The sequence below is a fragment of the Oryx dammah genome, unplaced genomic scaffold, assembly GCF_014754425.2.
Source record: "Oryx dammah isolate SB20612 unplaced genomic scaffold, SCBI_Odam_1.1 HiC_scaffold_29, whole genome shotgun sequence".
Lineage (NCBI taxonomy): Eukaryota > Metazoa > Chordata > Mammalia > Artiodactyla > Bovidae > Oryx > Oryx dammah.
In genome coordinates this window covers 68,415,018-68,430,695 of record NW_024070213.1, presented here as the reverse complement: position 1 = coordinate 68,430,695, position 15,678 = coordinate 68,415,018, and the positions used below count along the sequence as shown (strand labels likewise).

The 15,678-nt window shown below is 43.3% G+C and overlaps 1 protein-coding gene across 1 annotated transcript in view; it reads right to left on the bottom strand.

The window, feature by feature from the left end:
* RASSF3 (Ras association domain family member 3) overlaps positions 1-6,426 on the bottom strand; it is a 77,164-nt gene extending 70,738 nt beyond the window's left edge. The window contains exon 1 of the mRNA XM_040233376.1: positions 6,220-6,426. Within this exon, the coding sequence (XP_040089310.1) occupies positions 6,220-6,330 (111 nt within the window). The 5' untranslated portion in view covers positions 6,331-6,426. The remainder of the gene's footprint in view (positions 1-6,219) is intronic.
* Between the last annotated feature and the right edge of the window lie 9,252 nt (positions 6,427-15,678).

Sequence of the window (15,678 nt, the reverse complement as noted above, 5' to 3'; positions counted from 1 at the left end):
TTCACCTTTTCAGAGAAGTCTTTCTGAATCACTGATCTGAAGTAGCCCTCTGCTCTTTCCCTTCATAGCAAAAATAAACTCTTTCCCTTCATAGCAAAAATAAACTCAATTGTTGCATAAATGAATGAATGATTGAAGCTTAAAATAAGGAAAAATAAAGGGAGCTAAACCAAGAGTACCGGTTACCACCAATATTACCCATTTTTAAAGGACTACTCTCCGTCTAGTCAAGGCTATGGTTTTTCCAATGGTCATGTATGGATGTGAGAGTTGGACTGCGAAGAAGGCTGAGCACCAAAGAATTGATGCTTTTGAACTGTGGTGTTGGAGAAGACTCTTGAGAGTCCCTTGGACTGCAAGGAGATCCAACCAGTCCATTCCGAAGGAGATCAACCCTGGGATTTCTTTGGAAGGAATGATGCTAAAGCTGAAACTCTAGTACTTTGGCCGCCTCATGTGAAGAGTTGACTCATTGGAAAAGACTCTGATGCTGGGAGGGACTGGGGGCAGGAGGAGAAGGGGACGACTGAGGATGAGATGGCTGGATGGCATCACTGACTCGATGGATGTGAATCTGAGTGAACTCCGGGAGTTGGTGATGGACAGGGAGGCCTGGCATGCTGTGATTCATGGGGTCGAAAAGAGTCGGACACGACTGAGCGACTGAACTGAACTGAACTGACCCTCTATAAGTTGCAGTGGAGGATTATGGTCTAGTTGTGATAAGAGGGGAAATTGTGTACTTGTGTTTAAAAGAAAACTCACAGTACCTAGTACTGGGCCTTTCATTCAAAACGATGAGAAGGCTTTCACTTCCTCAAGCACCTACCAAGTGCCAGGCATTTATTTTAGACCCTGGGTAAACATGCTAGACTCTGTTCTAAACAAACTATAACAAGAGATTACAACTTTTACTATGAAGGGAAAGAGCAGAGTACTTTAAGAGGGAAGGGTGTCTAGTTTGGATTGGTGGTTCAGGAAGACTTCTCTGAGAAGGTGGCATATAAGTTGACAAGGGAAGAACTAAAAGAAGCAATTCCAGGCCTGGGTTCCGTGATGGGGACTCCCTTGAATCTTGAAGGGAACTGAAGAGGCCTAATAAGACTAGACTCCTAGTTACTGGCTCTTAATTAACGTTGTTGCATCAGGGACTTCGCTGCTGGTCCAGTGGCCATGACTCTGCATTCCCAATGTAGGGAGCCTGGGTTCGAATCCTGGTGGAGGAACTAGATCCCACATCCCACAGCTAAAGATCCCATGTGCTGCAACCAAGACTGGGCAGAGCCAAATAAGTAAATAAATAAAAATAAGTATTTGTTTTAAAAGTTGTTGCATCAGAGAGCAAACAATAAGCTAGCTCCTCATATATAACATATATAATAATAGGCAATGCTTTGTGTGGTCACTCAGTTGTGTCTGACTCTTTGCGACCCCATGGACTGTAGGACTGTAGCCTGCCTGCTTAACCAGAATAATAGCCTCCTACAAGGCAACATATATCAGCTCTTCAATGAGACAAGGACAAAAATGGGCCAAGTTAGTCAAGATGTATCTTTGCAAGCATTTACCTTATTATACCCTACATTGTCTCTCACCATCCATTCCAAAGAGGGGCCCAGCTAGCCAATGATCCTGGGACAAATTAGAAGCGAAAAGCAAGCCTCAAACTGGGGTCTTTATCAAAAGGCAGCAATTTATGTGGAAAGCTAAGAGTAAACAAGAGTTGATGCTTTAGGCGAGGAGTTTGTACACAAGAAAGCATTCGGCCAGTCTCACTTTTTTGTCCCCAAAACGAATGTTTACAGTACGACATGCACTGACTGCCAAAGGAAATCTAAGAAGAATAACCACATTATTGGATGCGTTTAGCTTTCCTTTTTGTAAATGTTTTGTGTCACTGCTTTCCAAAGAACTCTAACTCTTGCACGTTAGCCAGAAAAAGAAATGGGGTAGAGTGTGTATTGTTCATGCTTGCTGGTATATAAGACTGGTGACTAATTTTCTTCTGAAATTCAGTTAAAGGAATGTGTTTCTGTGAGTCCTGCTCACACAAACACAAAATTCCATTGGATTAACACTATGTAAGAACAGAATATATCAGACACGGCGACGGGATGTGCAAATAACCATACACCTGCTGTACGGCAAAACAACTGCTGGGAATGTTTATATTCAGTAATACAGGGACTCTGTCAGTATAAAAAGTTTAAGCAAAATACCTTTGGTGTTGTAAATCAGCACTCTATCACCAAAACTTCCAATGGAAACACTGAATAACATAGTGCAACTCATTACTGTTGGTTCTAGGTGTAAAATGCAGAGCCAGAGAAACACAAAAATATTTAAATTATAACAAGGAAAAAACCTATGGATGAACTTAAGATCTGTTACATGGAGTCTCACACGCTTGCCTTATTAACTCATTCTTCAGCAGAACTTCTTAAAAAGTGTGGAGGGTTCAGAAGACAATTTCAAGCTCCTAAATAAGACTTCATCTTTAAAAAAAAATTTATTAACTCCCTTTTATTATTATTACTTCCTAATTATTCTACTTCTAAAGCAAACACAGCGTCATTTCTTATTCCTATTATGTACCCAAGGCTCAGGAAGAAAAGTGATCACCTTGGTTTAGAGAAGCAGAATATGGTCTGACAGATTAATGATTTTAGTCCATTTCTACTCTTGGAAGCCTGAATATGTAGAAAAGGAAAATCATGAGTTAACACACTGTTGACATTCTTGCTTCTGCACAAAGCGTAACAGTACATTCATAGAGATGACTTATGAACACTATAATGAAGATACATGAAAGTCAGGGTGTCAAAATGGTAAGAAACTCCTAAACTACAGATGCCCATTTTGCAAAAGTAAACTGGAATATTCAAATTATTTTTATAGCCAAGAAGCAATGAAAAGGAGACTGGAATTTTTTTTTTTTGAGACTGGAATTTTGAGTCAGGAAAACTTGAGTTCTGCCTTTTCCCTACCTAAGTGTGGATCTTCAGCAAATCACTTAACAAGGCCCAACCTTTCATTAGGTTAATGCTGCAGAGGATTCTTGGGAGAATCATAAGTCTGGGTACACTGAATACCCATAAAAAGCCAACAGTTATCAAAGCAGGAAAACATTAATTCATTCAACTAATACTCACTGATGGAGGCCCTGGGGATACAGCAGTAAGCATGGCATTCAAACTCCCAGAAAAAGGCCACAATTTCTTTCCTTTGTACCTTTCAGACAAGTTTTTAGCCTTTTCCTTCTTTTTTTTTCTTAAAGAGGGCACCAATATAAAATAAGAAAGAAAAAGTTGGGCTATGTTCCTTTGCTTGGCAAGAGAAGAAAGAAATTTCTCACCCTCTCTCCCCCTTTCTCACCATCCTGAATTTACCACAGACATCTTGTTTTCCCTGGATATTTTCAAGAGTTCTAGAAACCACATTTTCCTGGCCTTTCCACCAGGTGGTATAGCACTTTAAAAAAATCACTATTATCCATAATTGATCCTTCTGGCAACACTTCTCTTTCCACCTCTTTAGAGAAAACATAAATTTCACTTTTAAACTATATGTCAGAGGTGCCTACCTAATTCTTACAATCACTGGCATAAAAAAGGAAAAAAGATTTATCTAACACTGGGTAAAAGACATGTTCTGTATTAACACTACTTTGCTTTAAATTTATGATAAGTTTGACTTCCTTAACTCATATATCTTTTCAGGAATTTAACAGACTCACTCTTCAAATAAACCAAAATGCCCACAAAAATTCAGTTAGAACACCTTCTCCAACTGGTAAATAAGTCCTCTAACTCAGAACCCAGTAAGTATTATTTTAGAAGGGGAAATACACAGCAATCAAGTTTCAGAATATACTTGGAAGCTCTTTAAGCAAGATCTTGGACTTATTGTTCTGATTTTCAGCACAATCTTCAAAATATATATTGATGGTAGGACAATCCTAAATACTAAATAAGTTATCATTAAATGAGTATGTTATATGTAGTAGATGAATATTACATAAGTTAATGAGTATAACATAGACATTCTAAATGTATAAACCCAGAAAAAAACATTCTTGCTTTTTAAAGCATTAAAACATTTTCATACAAGTTCAACCTGGATACCTTGGCCCTCATAAAGGAGCATCTCATGCCTGGAGAATTCAACACCAACTAGTTTTCTGCAGCTACTAGTAGCCTCTGGGATAGACTTCAAATGAGCACAACGGTCTCTGACAGTCTCTACTCAAAGTGTCAAATGATGACAGTGACATAAACAGAAAAAAAAAAAAGCACAAAGTAGACAAGAGAAAGGAAGCAGAGCCCAAGAAAGAGAAAAGCAAAATGAAAAAAAAAAAAGGAAGGAAATGCAATTCTTCAATGCACTGACTGGAGAGGCAGGCATTCCTGACTTCCAAACTTCACAGCAAACTCATAGCTAGAATACACTTCACTAAAAATAAGATTTCACTTGCTATGAACTGTTTGCCTCTGCCCCCTACCCCTCAATTCACATGATGAAACTCTAATGTGATAAGATTTGGAGGTGGGGCCTTTGGGATGTAATCAGGTCTTCAAGGTGGCCCATAGGATGGGATAAGTGGCCTTATAAGAAGGTGAGAGGTAGCCCTTTTCCTGGAGTGAGGGCACTGCCAGATAGATATCAGCTATCTACAGCCAGGAAGGGCCCTCATCAGAACACAACATGCTGGGACTTCCCTGGTGGTCTAATGGTCAAGACTCCTGGCTCCCACTGCCTGGGGGCAAGCATTTGACCTTTGATTGGGGGGATCCCCTGCATACCCCTAAGGCCAAAAAGAATCCAACATGCTGGCACCCACATCTCAGACATACAGCCTCTAGAACTTTCAGAAATACCTAACTTTGTTGTTGAAGTCACCTAGCATATGTTATAGCAGCCTCAGGTTAAAGTGACTAAGCCTTAGAAACAATTGACTCAGAACTTCACTTGGGACCATCAGCTACTGAGTCAGGGCACCTGACCCTTGCCCTTCCCTACCCTTCGCCCCTTCTTCAGGTTTGGGAAGTTAAGAGGTTCAAGAAACTAAAACTTCCTTATGTTAAAAAGAAATTTGACCTCCTAAAGTGGTTAAGTAAACTTAAAAGGTCTGGCAAGGAAATCCTGACACACTACTCCGTCCTCACTCCTCCCATAAGTCATCATTTTCCTTGCCTCTAGTCTCCAGAAAGAAGTCTGATGGCAATGTTGGGCGCGCGCCTGCTCTTTTTTAAGAGCAATCATTTTGTTCCATTCCAGCCTTCTCTAATCGGATACCAGTACGTCTGCGTTGGCAGGACTTCCCTGCTGAGGCTCCCAGGGCCAGGAGGCCGCGGGGTTCAAGCACCGGACTCAGACATCAGCCCAAGAGTCCCCTTTCGGGGGAGCCTCCTTGAAACACACAATCATGGTCGGCGAAACCAACCCAAGTTCCCTTCCAATCTTTTCCCAAGTCATGCTTTCCACTGCACGCTTCCTCCAAAAAAGGAAGAAACCGACCGAAGGCTCAGCTCTCGCCGGCTGCTCCTACCTAGTACCGGAACTTGTTTGCAAAACATTAGAGGCACCTATAAATGTGACTTTACTGGAAACGCACCACCGTGACTCCTGCCACCCAGATTTAATGAGCGCCTGCTCTGGCGAGGCCCCGTGTTTCCCTCAGCGCCCCCCACCCCGCCACGAGAGGCGCTCCGACCGGGAAGGTAGGGGAGGCTGAGTCCCTACGTCCACTCCTGGCCGTTACACGGCCCCCAAAACACTCCAGGGTCCAGAGGCCAATGAACCGACTAATAGAGGGGGCCGCCATGAGGACCGCGAGGGGGCGAAGGGCGTCCCCGGGCACAGGGGAACCGTGGGGAGTGGCCTGGGGACGACTCCAGGCTCTCAGAACTGCTCCCCAGCCGCCGGCCGCCCGAGGCGGAGTCGCAGAGGCCATCTGGCGCAGGAGGCGGGAGAGGGCCCTCCGCCTCCCCGCCCTTCCTCCGCTTTCCTCCCCGGTGCGCCCAGCGCAAGTCCGCAAGCACCAGCTCGAGGCACTACTCCGGGATCCGACAGAAGCCCCTTCTCGATGGCCTCCTCCTCCTTCCTCGCGAGCATCCCTCGTGCACCCCGCAGAGACACGTGGAGTTGGGGTCCTGCCGCCCCGGGATTTCCCGGGAGCGACTGGGCGCCGGCTACTGCGCCTACGGGCACACCACTCACTTGCTGGCCGGTGCGGAGCTTGCCCTGGGGCGCTCTCCTGAAGAAGGAGGTCCTGGCGGTGAAGAAGAAGTCTTCGGAGTCCTCCTCCAGGCTGCTGTAGCCGCTGCTCATGCTGCTGGTCCCGTCGCGCGCGGGCCGCCTCCCCGGGGTGCTGGCGGCCAGGCAGGGGGTGCCGCGCCCGCCCCCCCGCGAGGTTCCCGGAGCGCGGCCGCAAGCCGCCGGCGGGCCGTCCTGCTGCAGCTGCGGCCGCCGCTCAATCCGGCCGTCCCGGCCCCTCCCGCCGCCTCCCGGCTTCCCGGCCCGGCTCCTGGCGCGGCTGGGGCCCCAGAAACGCCCAGCGACCCCGCCCCCTGGGCCGCGACCCCGCCCCAGCCCCGCCCCGCGCCCCGCGGGCCCCGCCCCGAGAGGCCTGGGACGCGCCCCAGGCGGTCTGGTCACTCCCGGCGCAGGTGGGAGTTGGGGACTATGTGGCTGGGCTGTTCTACCAGCGCTGCTCTTCCCGAGCAGTATTTGGGGAGCCCCCCGGATCCCTGCTTAGATGGCTGCGTCTGTGCTTCAGGTCGCTACCCCAGCCTCCCGGAAACTGCCAATTCCTCGGAGATCAGTCCCCCCGCCCGGCTAGCTCGGGTTTGGGGGAGGGCCCAAGCAGAGCCGGAAACTTTCTCCGCCGTCTCCGCACTGCTCGCCCCCTCCCGGGGTCCGGCGGGTGAAACTTGCAGGGCGGGGGGACCCCCACCCCGCCCCGACCCCGAGACCCTCAGGAGTTCTGCAGTCTTTTCGCCCCGAATAGAACTCTGGCAACCTCCAAAGAGGGTTAAAAGTTAGCTGAGAGGCGTGAGGAAGTAACGACTGGGTAGAGTTTATTCAAATAAAAACATCCTTTCCGGAAATTCAGTTGAGCTTTGTCTTTCTCTCTCGCCCTTCTTTCTAGTGAGGATTCATTCCGATATAAGGACGGCCAAGGTCATTATGATCTTTGAGGCCACTTGGTGCGAAGCAGGGTGAATTAGTTCTGCAGTTCGAGTGCTTATTAATTAAACGTGCTTTTTAAATCTTCCCTTCCAAAATCCGCTTTACCTACCAGGCACGGTTTCAATCTTGGGGTGAAGGGTTCAGGGAACTCAATTCACCCTCCTAAAAAACAAACAAGTTCCGTATTTTCTGAATCCTTCCAGTCAGCTAATCCTCTTTTAAAATGCAAAATTTTTCTCCAGGCCCACCTGTGGGTGATAGTCATTTACATCTTGATGTTATTAAATTGATTTAAACCATATTAATTCCCTTGCAGAGATCCTGACTGAAAGGTGGTTTTGAAGTTTCAGCTCAGCTGTGGTAAGCCGGCTTTAGGAGGGGTTACATTAGGAGGGGAAGAGAAGGTTAGAAAACAAAATTTTCAGCCATTATAGCTAAACATTCTTGCATTATCTCCTTTAGTCCTGAAAACAACTGCATAAGGTAGTTAGCAGTCTTCCCTGGTGGCTCATACAGTGAACAGTCTGCCTGCAAAGCAGGAGACCTGGGTTCGGATTCCTAGGTGGGAGAGATCCGCTGGAGAAGAGAATGGCACCCACTCCAGTATTCTTGTCTGGAGACTTCCATGGACAAGAGGACTGGGGGGCTACAATCTGGGGGGGGTCACAAAGAATCAGACAAGACTGAGCAACTTCAAGGTAGTTAGTACTATTTTACACGCATTTTACATGAAAATTTAAAGGAACGAGGGCTATTAATTCCCTGTAACAGTCCATGCAAAACTTCTATTTTGGGTGTAAAAAAGTCAAAGGATAATTGGAGACTTGCTTTAAGATACACACCTAATCCTTATACTTTATTGTCTGAAATTCCTGAATGAGCCAATTATTTTTCAGTCATTGATTTGAAGGATGCCTTCTAGAGTTAGTTTCCCTTGTGGCTCCGCAGGGAAATCTGCCTGCAGTGTGGGAGACCTGGGTTTGATCCCCGGGTTGAGAATATCCCCTGGAGAAGGGAAAAGCCACTCACTCCAGTATTCTGGCCTGGAGAATTCCCTGGACTGTACAGTCCATGGGGTAGCAAAGAGCTGGATGTGACTGAACGACTCACTTCACTGCGTCTAGAGCAACTGAGGCTTAAAGAGAGGAGGGAGCTACTGTGAGGACTGGGACCACTGTGATCTGAAGAGCTTCAGATGCCGTTCTAGGTGCTCTCCTTGGTCAGTGGTCAGCCATGTGGAAGAGTTGGGAGGGAGAACTGGCCCAGAGATGACAAGAAGGACAGAACTGGCTCCAGTCATTCTCTCCTCAGACAGAAAGAAGGCTTGCACGCCTTCACGCTTACTCACATCCAGCTTGCAAAGTTGTCTATTAACCCAAGGGAGTCTCAGCCACCCTAGGCAGCAGGCCTTGGAATCACAGCCAGTCCACTTTAAAGATCTTGCAACATTGAAGCCTTTCCAGCCTCACAACCACTGAATAATTAGAAACCAGATATTCTATGTTGTTTCACCCAATCTAAGCTGATCCCTGTGAGAAAATGTTAGTCACCCCCGTCATGTTCCACTCTTTGTGACCCCATGGACTGTCATCCACCAGGCTTCTCTGTCCATGGAATTCTCTAGGCCAGAATACTGGAGTGGGTAGCCTTTCCCTTCTCCAGGGGATGTTCCCAACCCCGGGATCAAACCCAGGTCTCCTGCATTGCAGGCAGATTTTGCACCGACTGAGCCATAGGGAAGCCCAACCCCTGTGTGTGCCACACACATAAACTGATGTAAGGAAATCAGATGATATACTTACTTTAAGATAGACTTTTGTCATTTGCTTTCCATTATTTCATTAACACAATCCTTATTAATTGCGCTTCCCTGGTGGGACACTCCAATTTAAATATTTAAATACTCCAATTTAAGAGTCATGTGTATGTTAAAGGATTTATATAACTTTCCATTGTAAATGGAAAGAAGGAAATAACCACACCCAGAACAAATTGTTTTGCACAATTCCTGAATACTCTGAAGAAAGATATTAAAAGAAAAAATACATTAAAGTGCTTTGTGAGCCACCATACCATAAATAGGATATTTCCCTGGTATTGTTTTTAAGTTCCAAAGGACAGAATTAATTTTTATATTTGTCAGCGCATCATCAGAATTGGGTGTAACAAAAAGGCATAATTGAAGTAGAAGCACTGCTTTAAACAACAAAAAGCAATAAGTAAATAAAGGAAAGAAAAATTGGTATTCTGTTTCCAAATCAGCATAGTAGTCATATATCCATATTTTTCTGATAGTATTTTTTTAAAACAGTTTGGCAAGCTTTAGTACCCTTTTTTTGGGGGGGGGGGCATGCCATGTGGCTGTGGGATCTTAGTTCCCGCCCAAGAACTGAACCTCTGCAATGAGAGTGCTGAGCCCTAACCACTCGACTGCCAGGGAATTCCTGACAGTATTCCTGAAAAAAAAAAAAAAATCACAAATTTAAAATTTGGTTCATGAAATTGGTGCGTGCTTGATCACTTAGTCAGGTCTGACTCTTTTTGACCCCTGACCCCATGGACTGTAGCCTGCCATGCTCCTTTATGCATGAAATTTTTCAGGCAAGAATACTGGAGTAAATTGCCATTTCCTCCAGGGGATCTTCCCAACCCAGGGATCGAACCTGCATATCCTGTTCTCCTGCATTGGCAGGCAAATTCTTTACTGCTGAGCCACCTGGGAAGTCACATAAAACAGGTACTTGTCTGTAAAAAATGAAAATATCACATTAAGCAACTAGACTTTTTAACATTTAAAATTCAAGGAAGGGGATGGAGTAAATAAAATGTATGCAACCAAGTTCAATTTTGAATGGACTTACTATCAAATACAGAGTAGAATTTGTAAGCCGACTTTGTTATCATAAATGTCCCACTGACACAAGACCCTAATGATTAATTTATAGCCTAATGACCTTTTATCTCTATGCTCAATGGGGATTATATTGAAAACAATAAATACATGTAAATATTATAAACACACACAAATATTTCATAATTTTAATCATCCTGTACCATAAACCATTTTCCTTGAATTAATGCAGAAGAGGAGGCTTTTGGAACAGTTTTAACCCTTCTTGCTCACAAAATAAACCACCCAGGAGAAAAATAAATGTGATTACAAATCACAAAGTTTAAATCAGATTCTTTAAGTAGTATATATCCACAAATAGTAGAAACTCAAATATAATAAATGTAGAAAAAATTTAGACACCGCACGCTTTGACTAAGTATGCATGCGTGTGCACCAAGTCCTTTAGTTGTATCCAACTCTTTGTGACCCTTCGGACTGAGCAATTATAGGGAATTTGATTTTGCTTTTCACTCTGAGATGAGAAACCACTGGAGGTTTGAAACAGAGAAATGACTTGATTTGACTTACCTTTTTAAAGGAATCCTTTGGTTGCTGGGCATAAATAAACCGTTAAGGCTTCTGAAAACTCCAGCAAATTAAAACAACAAGGTACATTGTTCACTCACGAGATTAGCGAGTATCTTCTAAAGCAGGTCATGAAACAGCATGTATGCCATGATTACATTTGTGTAATCATAATTGTAGGTAGTATTCTTAGGATATGCTAAAGACTGAGATAATTTATCTAGGAGATTTATAATAAAGGTCACACTGAAAAACAACTGCTTTTTGGATACCTTTGTCATATGGAAGAAGCATGAGCGTGGAGGTTAGCCTGACAGAATTTGAATAACACTGTCACTTACTCTTGAATGATCTTTAATCATTTAATTAGCCTCTCTGCCTCAGGTTCATCATAAGTAAAATGGAAATCTTTAACAATGTCCCTGTTTTCGCTCCTTTAGTTTACTTTAAGGATGAAACAAGAGAATCCATGTAAAGCCCTTGGCATAAACCAAGGCCAAGCAAATATTAGCCTTTCTTACCCTAAATATTAGACTTTGTTACATACTCAACATCCATGACTCACTTCCTTGTTAACCAAACAAGGACTTTAGTTCAGGAATCCTCCCCTCCCAGGGAAGGTGGTCCAATCCCAGCTCAGAAGGCAGGCCTGATTTTCAGGCAGGTGTGGTGCCCCATGAGGCTTCCCAGGTGGTGCGGTGAGTGGTAAAGAACTCGCCTGCCAATGCAAGAGGCACAGGAGACAATCCCTGGGTCGGGAAGATTCCTTGGAGGACGAAACGGCAACCCACTCCAGTATTTTTGCCTGGAAAATCCCATGGACAGAGAGCCTGGTAGGCTACAGTCCATGGGCTCACAAAGCCTCAGACATGGCAGAGCAATTGAACACGCATGCACGTGGTGCCCCATGGCTCTTGCAATCAACCCCTGTAGGTGTGAGCAGGGCTCCTACAGACCTGCCCGCTGAGACTTTGGGACCTGAGGGAATGTTCGCTGGGGCCTTTGGGGGAACGTTTCCTCCCCTTGAAAAGAGACTCACTGAAAGAAGACTCTTCTTTCCCTGGATCTTGTCATGCCTGAATATGGTACCTGGGAATTCTGTAGCCATTTTGGAGACAAAAATTAAAGACTAAAGATGGCAAAGCAGAATGACGCAAAGAACTGGCATGGGTCCTTGAATTCACCAACTTTGAAGCTGCCCTAATTAGGACTCCCTGTTATATGAGATAATGTTTTTTTAATTGTTTAAGCCAGTTAAGTCAGCCATATTATCATGAGATAGTCCCATCATATCTGTTTCTTTTTTCCTTGCCAGAAAAGTCCCTCCCATCATGTTTCTGCCAAGTTCTGTTCTCTGTTGACACTGGGTAGAATCAATAGAGACACAGAATCAGAAATAAGACTTTCAAAATGATGACTTGTTCCCCTGAAAATAATTTAGAAAGGTCATTCTCTCACACTGAAACACAGAACTCTTCCTAAAGGACTGGTCTTTAAAATGGCTTTAAGGTACTTCCCTGGTTGTCCAGTGGTTGAGACTCTGTGCTCCAAATGCAAGGGGTACGGATTTGATCCCTGGTTGGGGAACAAAGATCCCACATGCTGCACAGCATGGCCTAAAATAATAATAATAATACTTAAAAAAAAAATAAAATGTCTTTTAAAAAGGAAATATGCTAAATATGCTAAATTCCTCTTAAAAAGGAAATATGCTCAAATTTGTCTCAAAAATTCTGTGACACTCAGATTCAAAGATGATGGCAGTTGGTTACCTCAGGGCTGATATTTAGAGGATATGCACTGGGGTAGCTACACTGGTACAATCAGTATCTCTTCTGTTTCAACACAAACAGGGCCTGTGGTATCAATGATCACTCTTGTTACTCCAGTTTTTTTCATGACAACAGAAATAAACAATATAATAACTGGAAGGCTGTGTGTTTGGTGGTTAAGTATGTGGTCTTGGAAATCAGACTGCCTAGGTTGACATGTAGCCTGAGATCACATAACCAGCAGCACATTGTCTAACCTGGTTAAGCTTTGGTTCCATGCCTGGAAAATGGGGGATAGTAGTACTTATCTTGACTAGTTCTTACAGGGAATAGATAAGGTGAGTGTCATAATACAGTGTGCCTGGCACATAATAACAACTCAGTTAATGTTAGCTAATATGATTACAGGTAAGGATAGTATTTCCATGTTTGGGCATATCTCCAGAGAACAATACACTCACTACCTATTATCATGAAGGTTAGCTAGCTGTATGGGACATGGTGGAGGAAAAAACAAATGGTCCCTCCCATCACTAGATTTGCCAATCCAACTAGGACCTACAAGCCAAAATATAGTTCAAGTGACACTACCTGGCATTAATATTCCAAAGATAACCCCATGGTTTGGTGTCTGTATCCAAGTAGATTTCATCTTGCTGTGTTGTGCTTAGTTGCATCCGACTCTTTGTAACCCCATGGACTGTAGCCCACCAGGCTCCTCTACCATGGGGATTCTCCGGACAAGAATACTTGAGTGGGTTCCCATGCCCTCCTCCAGGGGATCTTCCTAATCCAGGGATTGAACCCAGGTCTCCCACATCGCAGGTGGATTCTTTACTGTGTGAACCACCAGGGAAACCCAAGAATACTGGAGTGGGTAGCCTGTCCCTTCTCCAGGGGATCTTCCTGGCCCAGGAATCAAACCCAGGTCTCCTGCATTGTAGGCAGGTTCTTTACAAGCTGAGCTACCAGGGAAGCCCATTTCATCTTAGGCTTTTGCATTTCCTCATTATTTGGATAAGAAGAGACCAAGGGAAAGCACATATCTGATGAAAAAGCCCTTCATCATTATGATACTTAATCATGTTACCTCCTTTCTTTGGACCCTCAAAGCCATAGGCATTAACAGGAACTCTTAAGTGATAATTACTTGTCTCCATTAAAAGACAGACAAAAGAAAGATGAGAAGGTTATGCCCCAAATATGAGAGAATGAAGGGGAGAAGAATGGGGAGCAATCTCTATCTGTAGCCGTGGCATTTATTTCTTAGAGAACAAAGACTAAAACAAACATGTTAAAATATTAATAAATAGTTTATTAACATCTAGATATTGAAGAGAGTTTTTATGGTATTGTATTTTTTGTATGCTTGGAATATTCCTTAGCTTTATAACATCAAAATGAAACTAAAAGATAATAGCTGCAACTTTTTAAACAATTGAGTTTCAACACTACAAGGAACTTTTTCCACGGATTATGGAATGGAAGAAGGGGGCCTCAGTCCTAAAACCTCTGAAAAGTTAAGTCATAATAGTAAAATAGACTCTCAATAATAACTCTGTGAAAAACATTTTATTTTAAAAAGGCAATAACTACAAGTATAGTTTCAGTAAGCCTGAAAAATGTTGAAAATGTTAGTTGCTCAGTCTTGTCCAACTCTGTGACCCCATGTACTGTAGTGCACCAGGCCCCTCTGTCCATGGGATTTCCCAGGCAAGAGTACTGGGGTGAATAGCCATTCCCTTCTTAAGGAGATCTCCCCAACCCAGGGATCAAATGCCCAAGTCTCAGGCATTGCAGGCAAATTCTTTACCATCTGAGCCACAGGGGAGCCCCTGCTGCTGCTGCTGCTAAGTCACTTCAGTCGTGTCCGACTCTGTGCAACCCCACAGATGGCAGCCCACTGGGCTCCTCCGTCCCTGGGATTCTCCAGGCAAGAACACTGCCATTTCCCTCTCCAAGGGAAGCCCCTAGATAGGTAAAAATCTAATATGATCTTGGTTTAGACACTCTGGGGCTTTGTGAGGGTGCTAAGAGAAGATTATGAAGACAAGAGGAAAAACATTTAGCACTTCTACACCTAAACCTTTCTTTCTCATTCAAATCTCAAAAGAAAACAAGCAAAAGTAGTCTAGAGTAAAAAGTAGTTTAAGATTGAAAAATCAAGTATCAGTTCAGTTCAGTTCAGTCGCTCAGTCGTGTCCGACTCTTCGCGACCCCGTTTTGTTTGTTATAGCTTCATAAATTGTAAAAACCCAACACCACACAAAACCACTATGGGAGTCTAAGATGTTCATTGATGTTTTCCACATACCATTAACTACATAGGAATCAGTTGATAATTTTTATAAGTCGAGCTAAAAAGATGGGTGTATACATGTTGAATGAAAATTTTAGAATGAAAACTCTAGTTGCCCTCGAAGAAGCAAAACAAACAAAAAAACCAAAATCAAAACATTAAAAACATAGTTGAATTATTTTGGCAAAGATACAGGACTTCCAAAGGACATTTGAAGCTAAAACTTAATTAGGTGGATTGTTCCTCAAATAGTTGGGAATTTTACTGAATAAACATACTTGTTTGCCTTCATTAAAGTACTAGTTTAGTCACAGTCAATGAAAGAAATCCTATAGAAAAAAATCCTGATACAATTGGTATCTCATTTTTAACTTCCAAGATATTATTACCATAGAGGATCCCTCAGACAAGGCAAAAAATAAATATAAATAAACAAGGATCAACTGTATAGCACAGGGAACTATATTCAATATCTTATAATAATTTCTAATGGAAAAGAATCTAAAACAAAAAACCACCCAACAACACACAAGCTACACTTGTCAATATGTTGTCAATAAAAATCCAAAGAAAACTAAAAAAAAAACAAAGCCTGAACATTTATAATGGAAAAGAATCTGGAAAAAAAATACACACACACAAATCACTTTTCTGTATACCTGAAACAACACTGTAAAGCAACTATACTTCAATTAAAAATAAATAAAATTCATCGGACATTTATTGATGTTTAACTATGTGCCAGGCAGTATTCTGAATGCTTGGTTTGTATTAACTCATTTAATCCCCAGAAGCCCCATCATTGTCCCCTGATAAAAAAGAAACATGGGGTAACTATAACAGCTGCCCTGGGTGAAGCAGTAGTAACTCCTACATTCACCCTCCTTACCACTGTATAGCCTTTGAGACTTAACCAATCTAGGCAGGCTGCCTCAGAGAAGAGCCAGGTTTCTGCCAACCAGAAATGATTTGCAGTGAAATTGATTTGAAAAGCATTA